The 14,177-nt window shown below is 53.7% G+C and overlaps 1 protein-coding gene across 4 annotated transcripts in view; it reads left to right on the forward strand.

Annotated features, from left to right (window-relative positions):
• SQSTM1 (sequestosome 1) overlaps nucleotides 1-14,177 on the forward strand; it is a 217,658-nt gene that overhangs the window by 10,637 nt on the left and 192,844 nt on the right. The window contains exons 1-7 of one of the 4 annotated variants that reach the window (XM_078452001.2): nucleotides 2,613-2,884; nucleotides 4,634-4,729; nucleotides 5,228-5,457; nucleotides 5,563-5,704; nucleotides 7,052-7,132; nucleotides 12,775-12,986; nucleotides 13,175-13,387. In XM_078452001.2, coding sequence (XP_078308127.1) covers nucleotides 2,668-2,884; nucleotides 4,634-4,729; nucleotides 5,228-5,457; nucleotides 5,563-5,704; nucleotides 7,052-7,132; nucleotides 12,775-12,986; nucleotides 13,175-13,378 — 1,182 coding nt within the window. In that variant the 5' untranslated portion in view covers nucleotides 2,613-2,667 and the 3' untranslated portion in view covers nucleotides 13,379-13,387. Of the gene's footprint in view, nucleotides 1-2,612; nucleotides 2,885-4,633; nucleotides 4,730-5,227; nucleotides 5,458-5,562; nucleotides 5,705-7,051; nucleotides 7,133-12,774; nucleotides 12,987-13,174; nucleotides 13,388-14,177 lie in introns of those variants that run through there. The other 3 variants (XM_060636417.3, XM_060636416.3, XM_078451999.2) reach the window with 3 other exon arrangements.

Raw genomic sequence — 14,177 nt, forward strand, 5'->3', positions numbered from 1 at the left:
TGTGATCCTGGTTTCCTTGAGGTGACCTACAGCAGCCTGGCCTGAGTCCTGCGGTGGCCTTGTCTCTGGTTGCCCCAGCATCCACCTATAAGCTTGGCTCCACATCTCAAAGAAAATACAGGGAACTTCAGAAAACCATTGTCAAGGGATGGGGTTACTTCTTTAAGGGGGAGGAATAGGAGGGCGGAATTGAGGTGGTTACAACATCCCAGACAGCAATAAACTAAACCAGATAACCTCCCAGCCACTCCTGCTCGTCCCCCAGAAAACCTGACCCAGGTCTCTTCTGTGCTCCCCACACTTTCACCTCAACCCCGACTGTAGTCTCCTTCCTGACATCCCTACGCCCAGTGGACGCCCCCAAAGGCAGCCAAACAACAGCTAGCAAAGCCTAGGGGCATTGCCTGTGAGCGGCCCCATTCTAGCCCCATTTCAAAGATGGGGAAACTGAGAGGCTTGTCAAATGCCCAAAGATGGCAGGCCCAGTAGATAGTGGGTCTTCTGGCTCAGGTGCAAGTGGGGCATAGGGGAGGTCCCTGACACCCAAGAAGGGGAAAGACAACGGATGTCAGAAAGGGGCATTGGACCCCTTCTGGTTGGCTCTGGTCTCCACGCTGCCAGCTCCCTGCCACCCTGGCCTCTCTGAGCTCTCATGGCTCTGTCCTGCCCCCCACCCCTGCTGCCTGGCTGCTTGTTAAAATGTTGCTGAGATAGGTGGCAGCGGGGCGGGGATCCCCCTGTTATGACGGTGGTCATGGGACGCTGACTCACTGCTGGCCAGACCACCTGACCTCACCCGGCAGGCGAGAGGGCCCTGCCAGGGGGTTCCCCAGCTGCCGCCTTGTTTACTTCTCACTGGCCTTGGGGGAGGGCAGGGCAAGGGCCATGTTCAACAGTAGGGCATCCTGGGAAGGTCACAGCTGGGACTCTCTAGAGCTGGGGGGGGGGGGGCAGGGCTCCAGGTTGGTTTCCCTGGGCCCCATTCCCTGCCACCCCCTTTTCACCTAAACTCCTCATCCCTCCTCTCAAATCATGGTCCCAAATGGGGCTGAACAGAGGAGAAAGCAAAGGAGGTTCTGCTGGCAGCGTCTGTTTCCGCTGCTTGTTTGGACAGGGGCCGCACCTTGAGCCCTTCCTGAAGGGCTTTCCTTCTGTGCTCCCACTGATTCAGATGAGGCTGCTGAAACCTGGGGGGAGGTGGGACGCTGGGCTCTTGGCTCAGCCTGTTCTGGGCTGCCAGGCTCCCAGGCTGCTGAGTCACCCCCATGGACACCTGTGGGCCCTGCAGCTTCTGCCCGGCACCCCCTGACCCTGTCTGCGGGGCACTGGGCATTGGGTCAGTTTCCCAGGCTCCCAATAGGGATGCAGGAAGGGGTCTGAGAGGGTATATCCTCTCAAAAAGGGCTTCTTTGGCCTGGGTGGGGGTGTGAAGACTTGCCTAGTCTGGAACCCCTGGGGAGGACCCGGCACACCTGTGGACAGGTCCCTGCTCTGCTTCCAGGGGCAAACCGCCTTCACATCTGAGCCAAATCCACCCACCCTTCCCTTCTGGGTTTCCCATCCCTTGAGGTTTTACCTGCTCCCACAAACCACACCATGAGAGGACAGGATTTTGACTCAGCAGGTCTGACTTCTCACAGGACCCGACCTGGGAGATGACATTGGATGATATACCCTTCCTGCCCACCTCCTTCCAAGACCCCCTCCCCCCCCACCCCCCCCCAACTTCCTCCAGACCTTGTGAACAGGTGGATTTTGTCACATGAAGCAGTGTTTCTTGGTTACTAGCTGGAGGGCTGTTGGTCTGACCCCTGGGGTGCCCGTGAGACCCACAGGCCTGAGACCACACAGGCCGTTGGGGCACCACCTGCTGAACCGAGCTCTGCGCTGACAGGTGGGTGCCTGGCTGCCCATGGGGAGCTCCCTGGGCTGCAGTGAACCCGTAATGACTACCGAGGCTCCAGGAAGCCTTGGCTGGCCCTCCGGCCAGGTGAGCGTGAGGAGACTCTGGGCTCAACCTTACCCTCTATTATACTGGGAGCTCCCTGATCCTCAGGCCTGAGCTGGGGGTATGTCCCTCATGCCAGTAAGGGGCCATCATAGGGGATGCTGGGGGCGGTGGAGCGGGCTGCCACCCGGGAAGCCGAGTGCTTCGGAAGGCTGTGAAGAATGCAGACTCGGGACAGCACCTAGGGGACTAGTTTGTTCTGGCCTGGGGCTTCCCGCCTCTGGGCCCCCTCCCGCTGCGCTGGGTATCCCCGGCGGCCTCTGTTCTGCTTTGCTGAGTCACCGCCCCGCCCAAGCCTGGGAGGGCTTTGGGGCGGGACCCCTTCGGGGTGCCTCCCCTCAGGTGAGGATGACGGGGTCCCGGCCTAGATGTCGGAGTCATAGGCCGGTCTCTTGGGGTGCGCTAAGGACATGAGGAGAGGTGTCGGCAATACGGGAGTCCCGGAGACTGTGAGGGAACACTTGGGGACGCGGGAGAAGAGGGGGGAGCGCGCTGGAGGCCTATGCAGGGCGGCTCGCGCTCGCCTGGGGGGCGGAGCGGGCCGCCGAGTCCCCGCCCCCAGGAGGCCGTCCTGGGCGGGGCTTCCCGCGTTCTCTACAAAAGCCGAGCGCTCTTTGCCGCTGCGGCCCAGCTCGCTTCCTCCTCACCAACAAGCAGTGATGGCGTCGCTCACCGTCAAGGCCTACCTTCTGGGCAAGGAGGACGCGGCCCGTGAGATCCGCCGCTTCAGCTTCTGCTTCAGCCCAGAACCCGAGGCGGAGGCGGAGGCCGAGGCGGAGGTCGCGGCTGGGCCCGGACCCTGCGAACGGCTGCTGAGCCGGGTGGCCGCCCTGTTCCCCGCGCTGCGGCCCGGAGGCTTCCAGACGCACTATCGCGGTGAGCGGGCCGGGCGCCCTCGGGCAGCTGCTCGGGGCCGTGACGCAGGCTTGCCGTGCGGGGCGGGGTGGCTGGCCCTTCTCGTCCGGCCTGGAGGAGCCTGCCGGGGTCTGCTCTGACCGCTGTCTGGGTGGGCGTCGAGTCGGCCTCGGGCGCACTTCTGGGCCGGGGGCTGCAAGGCTCTCTCGGTGGGTTTCAGGCCCGGGGGCGCAGGGCGCCGCCCCTCCCCCTGCAGTGACGTCGCAGATCTTGGCAAGGGCGCGTGGGGGCGTCCTAGCCGGTTCCCGGCGGGCACTCAGGTTACGCTGACATCCTGTGGCTGCCGAATCTGGGCTGGCTAGGGCCGGGTGGGGGTTCAGATAGGGCCCGGGAAGGGCCGGCCGGGGGCAGAAGTGAGACGGGAGAACGAGCGCGGGGGTGCGAGGGCTCAGGCAGGGCTGCCTGGCTGACGAGTGCGCACACTGCCCCCCTGGCAGTGGACAGAAGGCCAAAAGCAAAACATTTTTCAGAAGCGTCGGTGGAGGGACAGAAGCCCGGGAACCAGCTCAGTTTCTTGCTGCGCTGGTGTGACTGGTGGCTGCTGGTGGGTGGGGTGGGGAAGTGGTTGTGGCTGGGAGGGAGGCGGGCAGCCAAGGCCGGCCCCTGGGGAGGGGCAGCGCCGGGACCTCCCTTAGGAGTGCTGCCAGCTGGTCTGCCCGCTTCTGGATTGTTTTGTTTTGTTTTGTGATGACTTTATTGAGCTGTAATTCACTTACAATTCACCCACTGTTAACGTGCACAGTTTTGAGCGACTTGTGCAACTATCATCACAGTTTTCAGAACCTTTTCATCACATTACAAAGAAAGTGTACCCTTTGGCTCTCTTCCTGTTCTCCTCACCCCTAAGCAACCACTGATCTTTTTCTGTATGGACGTCCTTATTCTGGACATTTCACATAAATCTGTACATGGAATCTGACAATTATGTATTCTTTGGTGACTGGCTTCTTAGCATAACATTTTCGAGGTTTACATGTGCTGTAGCATAGTTCAGTACTTAATTCCTTTTTGTGATGAATAGTCTCCCATTTTACAGACATACCACATTTTGTTTACGCATTCATTAGTTGATGGATATTTTGGTTAATCACCTTATGATATCCTGCCCCTGTTCTTGTGGTGGACGTTTCATCTGTGGTGGCCCACAGACCTGGCCCAGTCTGCATGGTGTAATGTACTGTGTGGTTTGGCCTACGTGGTGGCACTTGAACACCATTAGCTAAATCTAAGTCTAAAAATGCAAGAGTACATACAGATACTTTAGCTTCATTGGAGCAGGAAGTAGGCAGACCTAAACCACAGGAGGTCCAAGGCCTTTGGAAGGGCTGGGCCCCTAGGAACCCATCACAGGTGTGGATCTCCTGCAGTTGAAGATAGGTCTAAAGCGTGGTTGGAAGTGGACCGAGGCAGCACCTGTTTACAGGACAGCTGGCTTAAAGGCAGAGCAGGTGGCCGGCTGTCCCTGCGAACACATGCTCTGTCTCCTGTGGGCGTCCACGGCCCATGTTGGGGTGCTTACCTTCCAGGCAGTGGGGAGTGAAAGGGCATTCTGACCTCTGGCCTCAGCCCTGCTGGCCCCTGGCTCACACAGGTGTGCCTCAGTTTCTAGGCCTGCAGGTGCCCCTTTAGGGTTGACCTCAGCCCCTCTGAGCAGCTTGTGTTGGGCTGAGAAGCCCTGGGTGCTCACGTGCTGTCTTTTAAACAATCTAGATGAGGATGGAGACTTGGTTGCCTTTTCCAGCGACGAGGAGCTGACCATGGCAATGTCCTACGTGAAGGATGACATCTTCCGTATTTACATTAAAGGTAAAGGTCTGAAGCTGGGTGCTTCTTCTAAGTAAGGCCAGCTTGAGGTTTTTGAGAAATCCCTTCAGAGTGGGAGGGGGAAAGAACCTGTGGGTTGAAACCGAGACTTAATCATCACTGTGCTTGGCCCGAGAAAGGAGTCTGTCCACCGCATGGGGTGGGGCCTGAGGATCTCTGGGTTCACTCTTGATTATGCCCAGACCAAGTGCCTTGGGCTGGGACAGCTTTGGGGGTGCTGTGGGGTTTATTGTAATATGGGGCAAGGCCAAAGCTGTGTAGACACAGCTCCCTGCCACTTCTCGCTCGTCTGGGTAACCAGCACAGGGACCAGGAACCTCCTGGCAGTTTCTCAGGTCCCTTTGTTATTGTCACTTGAACAGCTGAGTTCTGCAGGGACTCTGGAGAGTAGGGCTGGGGCCTGCTAACTGAAAGCCCTATGGTGGTGATGAATGGGAGACTTCTGGGGTCCCACCTCTTGGCTCTCTGTCCTTCCTGCAGAGAAGAAGGAGTGCCGGCGGGACCACCGCCCCCCGTGTGCTCAGGAGGCACCCCGCAGCATGGTGCACCCCAACGTGATCTGTGATGGTTGCAATGGGCCGGTGGTGGGGACCCGCTACAAATGCAGCGTCTGCCCGGACTATGACTTGTGTGCTGCCTGTGAGGGGAAGGGCTTGCACAGAGAGCACAACAAGCTTGTCTTCCCCACCACCTTTGGGCCCTTCTCCGAGGTGAGTAGGGCTTCCCTGAGGGCTGGGGTGGGCCTGGAGTGGGCCTGGGGCGGAGGGAGTCCCCTGACATGGTGTTGTGCCACCCCTCTGCTTGCTCCTCGTCAGGGCTTCTCACATAGCCGCTGGCTCCGGAAACTGAAGCATGGGCACTTTGGGTGGCCCGGCTGGGAGATGGGCCCACCGGGGAATTGGAGCCCACGTCCCCCTCGTGCAGGGGATGCCCGCCCCAGCCCTGCGGCGGAGTCAGGTGAGGCTTGAGTCTGCCGGCTTCTGAAGGGTGAGATGGCAGGCCTGGTGGAGCCGGAGGGCCTTCCCCAAGTCCCGAGTCTGCTGCTGGGCCTGTGGCCCGGCAGGCACTTCACAGCTGTTCACAGCATTTGATCCTAACAAAACCCTGCAAAGTGGGGGGACATTGTCTTCATTTCATAGCTGGAAAACTGAGGCACCTAAGTGCCCAAGGCCACTAACTCACCTGCACTGAATCTAGCCACGGCTCAGGCGTGATCAGCTGTAATCTTCCCCCAGCTTCTGCCTCACAATGCTGCCCTTCTGAGGTGGCCCTCACCTATAGGCAGGGAGGCCCTGAGAGCTCCCACACCTCTGTGATATGCCCGCTGCTGCTTTTGTGTTGGCTGCCAGCAAAATCAGCTAAATCTGCTCAAGGCTTTTATTTATTTATTTATTTACTTACTTACTTACTTAAAGTTTATATATTTATTTTGAGAGACAGAGCATGAGCTGGGGAGGGGTAGACGGGGCGGGATCCACACTGTTGGTGCAGAGCTTGATGTGGGGCTCAGTCCCACAAAGCTGAGATCATGACCTGAGCTGAAAGTAAGAGTCTGATGCTTAAGTGACTGAGCACCCCCACCGCCCCCCTTTTTTTTTTTAAAGTAAGGTCTACACCCAACATGCAGCTTGAACTCGACCCTGAGATCAAGAGTCCTATGCTGTACTGACTGAGCTATCCAGGTGCCTCTGCTCAAGTCTTTTTTTATTTTTTTCTCTTTTTTTTTTTTTTTTAAATGTTTGGCTTATTTTGAGAGAGAGCAGGGGAGGGGCAGAGAGTCCCAAGTAAGCTCCGCACTGGCAGCGCAGAGCCTGACGTGGGGCTTGATCCTATGGGTCATGAGTTCATGACCTGAGCCAAAACCAACCAAGAGTCAAACACTCAACCAGGTGAGGCACCCAGGCACCCACCCACACTCAAGTCTTTTTAAACACAATCACAAAGTTAACTTACATGTGGCTTGTGTTCTAGATTTTTGGATTTTGGTTTTATTCTGATTTTATTAACTGTCCTTCGATTTACCTCATCCTTTGGAACAAAGATGGGGATGTTTGTTTGATTTTTGATGTGGTTTGAGCTAGAACGTGGTCTATTTTTTCTACTGCGTGTACTGAATCCCCCACAGGTTTCTGAGCACCGGGGTCACAAAGGGGCCGAGAGTGGGAGAGAGTGAGGGAGGGCTGCCAGGACAAGGCCCCTGGGGATAGAGGGGACCCATAATGAACTTGATAGGATTGCAACAGGTGTTCAAGTTACTGAGAAACATGCTTTGAATTAAACATCCTTGTTTTTTGCAAATCAAAGCTTCTGGCCCATCGGAGGACCCCAGCGTGAATTTCCTTAAGAACGTAGGGGAGAGTGTGGCAGCTGCCCTCAGCCCTCTGGGTAAGTGGCTGTCTTTGTCCTTTGACAGCAGCGTTTCGAGAACTAGTGGGTGGCTGTCTGGTGGTTTGCCCCTGGGACACTGTAGAGGAGTTGTCACTGCTGTGCCCTTGATACTGGTGAGCATCTGTTGGCTCACCTTGACCTTTGCCATGTGCTGCACCCCAGGTCACTCAGTTGAAATCCCTGACAAATTCTTGAGCTTTCCACTGGTGTGAATTGGAAGCAGTGAGTGTGTGGTTGGGATAATCCCAAGAGGCTCAGCTGCAGGTCTGGCCTGTCCACTTCAGATAGTTCTTCCCACAAAGGGCAGTCTGCACTTTCCCCGAACGTGAGTCTTGGGTTTACCCAAGGACTTAAGTGAGCAGTTAGCTGAGATGCTGTTTCTTTTTTTCTCCCCTCCACACCCCCCCCCCTTTTTTTTTTTCTTTGCAACCCCAGCTTTTCTGGGTGCTTTCTACGTGCCTGGCTTGTGCCCGAGCTGGGGAGCAGTGTGTGATAAGGAGTTCTGTGTGACACTGGATTTCACAGATGTGAGGTTTCTCCATGGGTGAACCACAGCGAGTACCTTCCTGGTGGTGTGACTGGCCCTAGGCTTTATCTATTTATTTTTGTAATTTTTTTTTTAAGTTTATTTCGGAGAGTGTGCACACGCTGGTGAATGGGGGACAGGCACAGAGAGAAAGAGAGAGAATCCCAAGCAGGCTCCCTGCAGCTAGCACAGAGTCTGATGTGGGGTTTGAACTCAGGAACTGTGAATCATGACCTGAGCTGAAGTCTGAAGTTTAACTGACTGAGCCACCCAGGTGCCCCTGGCCTGAGGCTTTAGAAAGTACCTTCTGCATCTGCTGGTCTTGATGTGGGGGCTTCCAGACAGGGCTTTGTGGCAGTGATAGCCCACTACAAAGGTGACAAGATTATAGTGGCTCCATGATCTCTGACTAGAAGTGCTCTGCTTTGTGACTGCAGTGGCAGGAAGTGCCCACACAGATGGTCTAGAAGTCATGTCCAGTGTCTGAAAGGATGCTGGTGGAAGGGGAGGCATGACTGCCCTCACCTCCAGCGTGAGAGCACCCCAGCTCCCACTCCTTCAGCCCAGAATGCAGCTTTGCGGCAGCAGTGATGTCCTGGCATTGCTGCCCGTCAACACCTCAGGCCACATACTGTTTTTGTACTGGAGTTTCAGGCACTTGAGGGAGAGAAAAGAACTAATGTTGTTAATGCTTTATAAGGGGCATCAAATCAAGAGATCAGCTAGTGCTAAACCCCAGCTGCCACTCACTTACAACGTGGTGTTGAGAGCGTGAAGGCCCTGGGTATTTTGAGAGATGGTCCTCCAAAGGCTGGGATTTAGGGGCATGGGAAGCTTCTTTTTGGAAGACAGTTAATGGGCAGTGGTTCTCTAGCCTGGCTGAGCATCAGAATCACCAACACGGGTTTTTGGGGTATAGATTTTGTTATATGGGAATGTTACTAAAAGGACTCTGAAGAACAAAGTCCTTCACTAAAAAAAACGAACAAGACAAGCCGGTGAGTCCTAAAGCCAAGTTTAGGTTCAGGTAGGGAACTTTGGAACAGTGTAGAGTCTCAGGTCCACTTTTTTGATTCTGGTAAATGGGTCTTGGGTAGGGCCCGGGGTCTGTGTTTTGAAGGCTTCCCAGGCCACTCTGGGTCACATTTGCTGTCCATCCGGAGACCCATCTGAGCTTGTGGCATGTTTCAGACCTTGACCTGGGTGCCCCACTCAAGACATCTGGGAATAATTTTGGCAGTGCCCAGGTGTTTTGGGATGAGGGTAAAGGCCCTTTTTAAGTCTTTCAAAGTGGGTGGAATTGCTTTCTACAACTAGGGAGGAGCCTAGAGCTCTATGAAACAAGTAAAGTCAGTAAATATGCCTTTGAGTAATTTCAGTCCCAGAGAGCCACTTGAGGAACTGATTAAGCTCTGGTGTTGTAGGTATCTTCCTTTCTCATGAGTACCTGATGGCTAGGATGACTCATACTCCCAACGGCCGAGAAGGGACTGTTCCCAGAGCAGGGGCCCAGGGACAGCCGTTAATACCTCCCAGAGGGCAGTCTATGTGCAGTGACTCAGCGGCTTTAAAGTAAAACTCCAAGGCCTTTTTTGGTAGGTGCCATGAGAACCAGCTGAGCAGGTCCACTGCTGAGTCCCAGGACTGTTCCTGGCCTGAGTTTGCAGTCCCTGACGTCCAGGACTTGAGAAAACCCTTCCCCACACAGAGGCTTTGGGGGAAGCAGGGCACAGACTGTGGTACATATTGTAAGCCCCTAAGTGTCAGGTTATCATCAGTTGGAGAACTTGGCTTCTAGAATCTCTCGTTCATTGACAGAAGTCCCATCGTTCATCCATAGAGAAAAGTGAGAGTATGTGGGTGTTCATTGTACTGTTCCAAATTTTCTGTTTGTTGGAACCTTTCATGATGAAATATTGGAGGATAGTAGGGTAAAAACAGCTTAACTATGGCAGATGGGGGGGTGGGTATTGGTAGCTAAGCCTGTCTTTGCTCCTCAAACTCTACCAAAATAACAGTAAAGGGATTAAACAACATGGTGAAGAAATCATAGGGGACAAGATGAGGTGACATCAAACTTTGGAAGGTGGGAAATGGATGGAGGGTAGTAACCAACAGTGGAGGCATCAGAAGCCCGCATCCTGCACAGGAATACTGGTGAGAGGCAAGATGGCCGCTCACGGTCCAGGAGAGGCCAAGGAGCAGTCAAGACCACTGTTCGGGGATCACGTAGAGATCACTGGCTGGTCAGCCAGATGGTGGCCCTTGCCAACCCATGCACAAGACCTGATGTTTAATTGCTGGACCCAGGGAAGCTTTAGCCTTAAGGACACTATTACCTTACCCTGCCCTGTGTCCACAGCCTGGAATTGGGCACCATGAATGAGCAGTGGGTCTCTAGCAGGCGCTAGGGAGTCCCTGCTCAGGGGAGGCCGAGCATGCTGGAGCAGAGTCCCACAGCTCTGCTGCCTAGGATCCTGATGCCTGGCCATACACCCAGTCACCCTGCAGAGGGAAATGAATGATGGCCCTGGGGAGTGCCTCACTAGGATCGACTGCCATAGATCACCGACCATTTGGGAAAATCTCAGCACATGGACAAGAAGGAACTTGGGAAAGGACATTACAGGAAAAAGAATGTTAACATCCTCAGTGAGATACAAAAATATATTTCTATCCTTGAAAAAAGAATAGGATACCATAAAATGACAACAGATTAAAAAAATTTTTTTTTAGTGTTTATTTTTGAGAGAGAGAGAGAGAGCTCACGTGTGAGCAAGGAAGAGGCAGAGGGAGACAGGATACGAGGTGGACTCCACACCGACAGCAGAGAGTCCGACGTGGGGCTTGAACTTCCAAACTGTGAGAATCATGATCTGAGCCAAAGACAGACTGAGCCACCCAGGTGCGCTCCAAGATAAGAACAGATAAGAATGTTCTTAGAATCCAGAAGAAAAATAACAAAGACCTCAGAAGGGGGCTTAGATTTTCAGGTCATTTTGAGGAGATATTCCAGAAGCAAAACAAATAGAGATGAGAAGAGGGAAAAAGTGAGAAGATTTGAGGATTGATCCTGGAGGCCCAGTATAGGATGAATAATAGAAATGCTAAAAAGAACAGACAAAACCGAAGGAAGGAAATGAGCAAAGAATGTAAGAGCATCTCAGCACTAAGGACATTAACCTCTGGATTGAAGGGGACCCCAGTTGTCTTGGACAATGACCAAAAACCCCACACCAGAGCTTATTGCCTGGTTTCAGAGCCCTTTGGATAAAGGGAGGCTCTGGAAATGCTCCAGGTTATCCTAAAAACTGGAGAGTTCAAAGCGCCAGCACTGGAAGCCGGAAGACCATGGAACAACCAGTGACCTCAAAAGCCTGAGCTAAAATGGTTTTTCAACCAAGAGAGCTACCCCCACCTGATTGTCAAGTGTGAGGGCAGAACAAAGTTGTTTTCAGGTATGCAAGGTCTTAGTCATCTTCCTTGGCTCGGACCTTCCCCCAACCCAACAAAATGAAGACATAAACACAGAACGAGGAAGGTGCTCAAAATACGGGACCCAAAACATGAGCAAGATGGGAGGCATCAGGTAGGAGAGGAGAGGCAGGTGCAGCATAGCTGTGCCTCTGGCCCAGGGAGCTGCCAGCATGGGGCAGAGCCGGGGGTGGTGCTAGAGGGATGGTTTCCAGGGAAAAACTGGACCTGTAGGGGTATCTGGCACTTAACCCAGGTAGAAAATTCCATAGAGCTGTTGGCAGAATACGGAGAGAGCAAATGAGAAAAGTGAGTGTTGTTAATGTTGCCAAAAAAAAAAAAAAACAACCAAAAAAACTACAAGGAAATAAGTTCAGTATTTGGGCTGGCAAAGAACAATATTTATATAGTGGCATTATGTTGTCACTAAAAGTTTTGAAAGCATAGGGGAAGGGGAGGTAAGTGGATCTAGAATAAGAAGCCAACAAGGAAGAGCAGTGTGGATTGAAAGCTGTCTTTTGGGAGTGGGCAGGCTGTGGTGGGGGACAGGGAGTCTTCGAGATAGCCTTTAGGAGCTGACTGTAAGCCGTGGGCGTGTCGTCCTTTGAGAAATTAGTTAGAAACACAGCCTGGCGTCTGGGTAGCTGTCAGTTAAGTGTCTGACTCAGGTCGTGATCTCAATGGTTCGTGAGATCGAGCCCTACACCAGGCTCTGTGTTGACAGCATGGAGCCTGCTTAGATTCTATCTCTCTCTCCCTGCCTCTCTCCCACTCAACGCTCTCTCAAAAATAAACATTAGGGCACTGGGTGGCTCAGTAGGTTAAGCGTCTGACTTTGGCTCAGGTCATGATCTCACGGTTGTTGAGTTTGAGCCCCGCATCGGGCTTGCTGCTCTCTGTGCAGAGTTCGCTTCATATCCTCTGTCCATCTGTCTCTGCCCTTCTTGCTGGTGTGTTGTCACTTTTCTCTCAAAAACAAACTTAAAAAAGAGCACCAGGGACCACCTTCCGGGTCCTCAGTGAGCATGTGCCCGTGTGAGAGACCAGAGGAGACCTGCTGGCCTGTGTTTCCAGCCTCACAAAGTTAAGCAGGATTCTAGCATTTACTCTGTTTTTCACATCACCAGGCCCCACACACAAGTGTGATGCTTCATGTGGTCCTCAGCGCCATGGCTGGGACAGCCTGGCCACCTGGGGTTTGGCTCCCCATTCCTAGGGCTTGGCCCTGCCTGCCATACAGCTGCTGCCCACACATTTAGGGAAAAACAAGATCTCTTTATGGGTTTTCTGGCTCCAAAGCTGACCTGGGATGTTAGTGGAGATTAAAGTTTCCTTAAGTTGGAAGAAGAGAAAGGTCCAATGAGGTGGACAAGTCAGCAGAGTTTTTCTAGAAGCCAGGATATTGGGAGCAGTCAGCCCTTGGGATCTTGAAGATAAAGAAATGACCATCCATTTGCCTGGTCCTGCTCTGGCTGTGTGACTGTGGAGGGTAGCAGATCCCACTCTGTCCTGACCCGTGACGCTCAGGGGGACTGAACATGGAAGGGCTCTGTAAGCCCGTGCGCCCTACACACTGTGTCACATCAGGGAGGTTCTGTGAAGGCCTCACTGGTTTTTGTTTCCTCCTCGGTCTCTCTAGGCATCGAAGTGGATATTGACGTGGAACATGGAGGGAAGAGAAGCCGCCTCACACCCGTCTCTCCGGGCAGCTCCAGCACGGAGGAGAAGTGTAGCTCTCAGCCGAGCAGCTGCTCTTCTGACCCCAGCAAACCGGACGGGGACACGGAGGGTGCTGCGCAGTCTCTGGCGGAGCAGATGGACAAGATAGCTCTAGAGCCGGGGCAGCCTGAGGCAAGTCTCCCCCTCCAGAGGCCACAGCCACTGCCTGGTGCTTACATGGCTGGCTGATGGCTTTTCTGTTACAGTTCAGTCTGTGAGCCCTCTGCTAGAACTTTCCTTGCCCTTTGTCCACACCTGCCTCTCCCAGGAACTGGGGCTGTGGGTGGGTCCTTGTGTGCTCATGACTGCTTCTGTTCCAGGAACAGATGGAGTCTGATAACTGTTCAGGAGGGGACGAGGACTGGACTCATTTATCTTCAAAAGAAGTAGACCCGTCTACAGGTGAACTCCAGTCTCTACAGATGCCCGAGTCCGAAGGGCCAGCCTCCCTAGACTCTTCTCAGGAAGGGCCCACAGGGCTGAAGGAGGCCGCGGTGTACCCACATCTGCCCCCAGGCAAGTGATTTCAAACAGTTTTATATTTCTACCTTTATCCTTCAGAGCATCTAGTCCCCTCCCTTTAGCTTCCAGACCCAGAGTCATGAAGGCGGTGGGATTTCAAGGCTCTGGCACTGCCACATACCCCTAGAAGTGGATTCAGAGTCCACCTTCCGTTTCCCTGAGGGAAATGTCGATCTCAGAGCTCCTACAGGAGCTGGGAAGGCCCACCCGTGGAGGGTGGCGTGCCTGGCGGTAGGGCTACATGAGGACTGCGCAGCCCCGGGTGCATTGAGTAGGAAAGGCAGCTGACATATTGCTTAGGTTCGTTATGATCACAAGACGACAATGTTTGAAATGGTAAGACAGGTGAAAACCCGGCTGTGGGCCAGATTTGGCTCTTTGGGCTACCAGTGTTTATGTATGTTCTCTGCCTCAGGGCAGGGGGCAGCAACCTATAGCTTATGGGACAAGAGTGAGTTTTTCATTTTTATCATGGTTGGAAAAAAATCAAGATATGAAAACTAGATGAAATTAAAATGGCAATGTCCAGAATAGAAGTTTTACTGGAGCACAGCCGTGCCTGTCTGTTGACACAGCATCTGGCTGTTTTATGCTGTAATGGCAGAACTGAGTAGTTGTGAGAAACCATATAGCCTCACACAACAGCTTAAGATATTTACTCTCTGGCCCTTTACGGGGAAAGCTGGTCAACCCTGGCCTGGGAACTTCACTCTGAAGGTCAAAGAGCCCGTGGAAGGGCCAGCTCCACAGGCACGGGGTGCTGGCTGGCTGGACTCGCCCTCATGGCTTTTGTCCTCTCTC

This window comes from Panthera onca, chromosome A1 (assembly GCF_046562875.1).
Source record: "Panthera onca isolate mPanOnc1 chromosome A1, mPanOnc1 haplotype 2, whole genome shotgun sequence".
NCBI lineage: Eukaryota > Metazoa > Chordata > Mammalia > Carnivora > Felidae > Panthera > Panthera onca.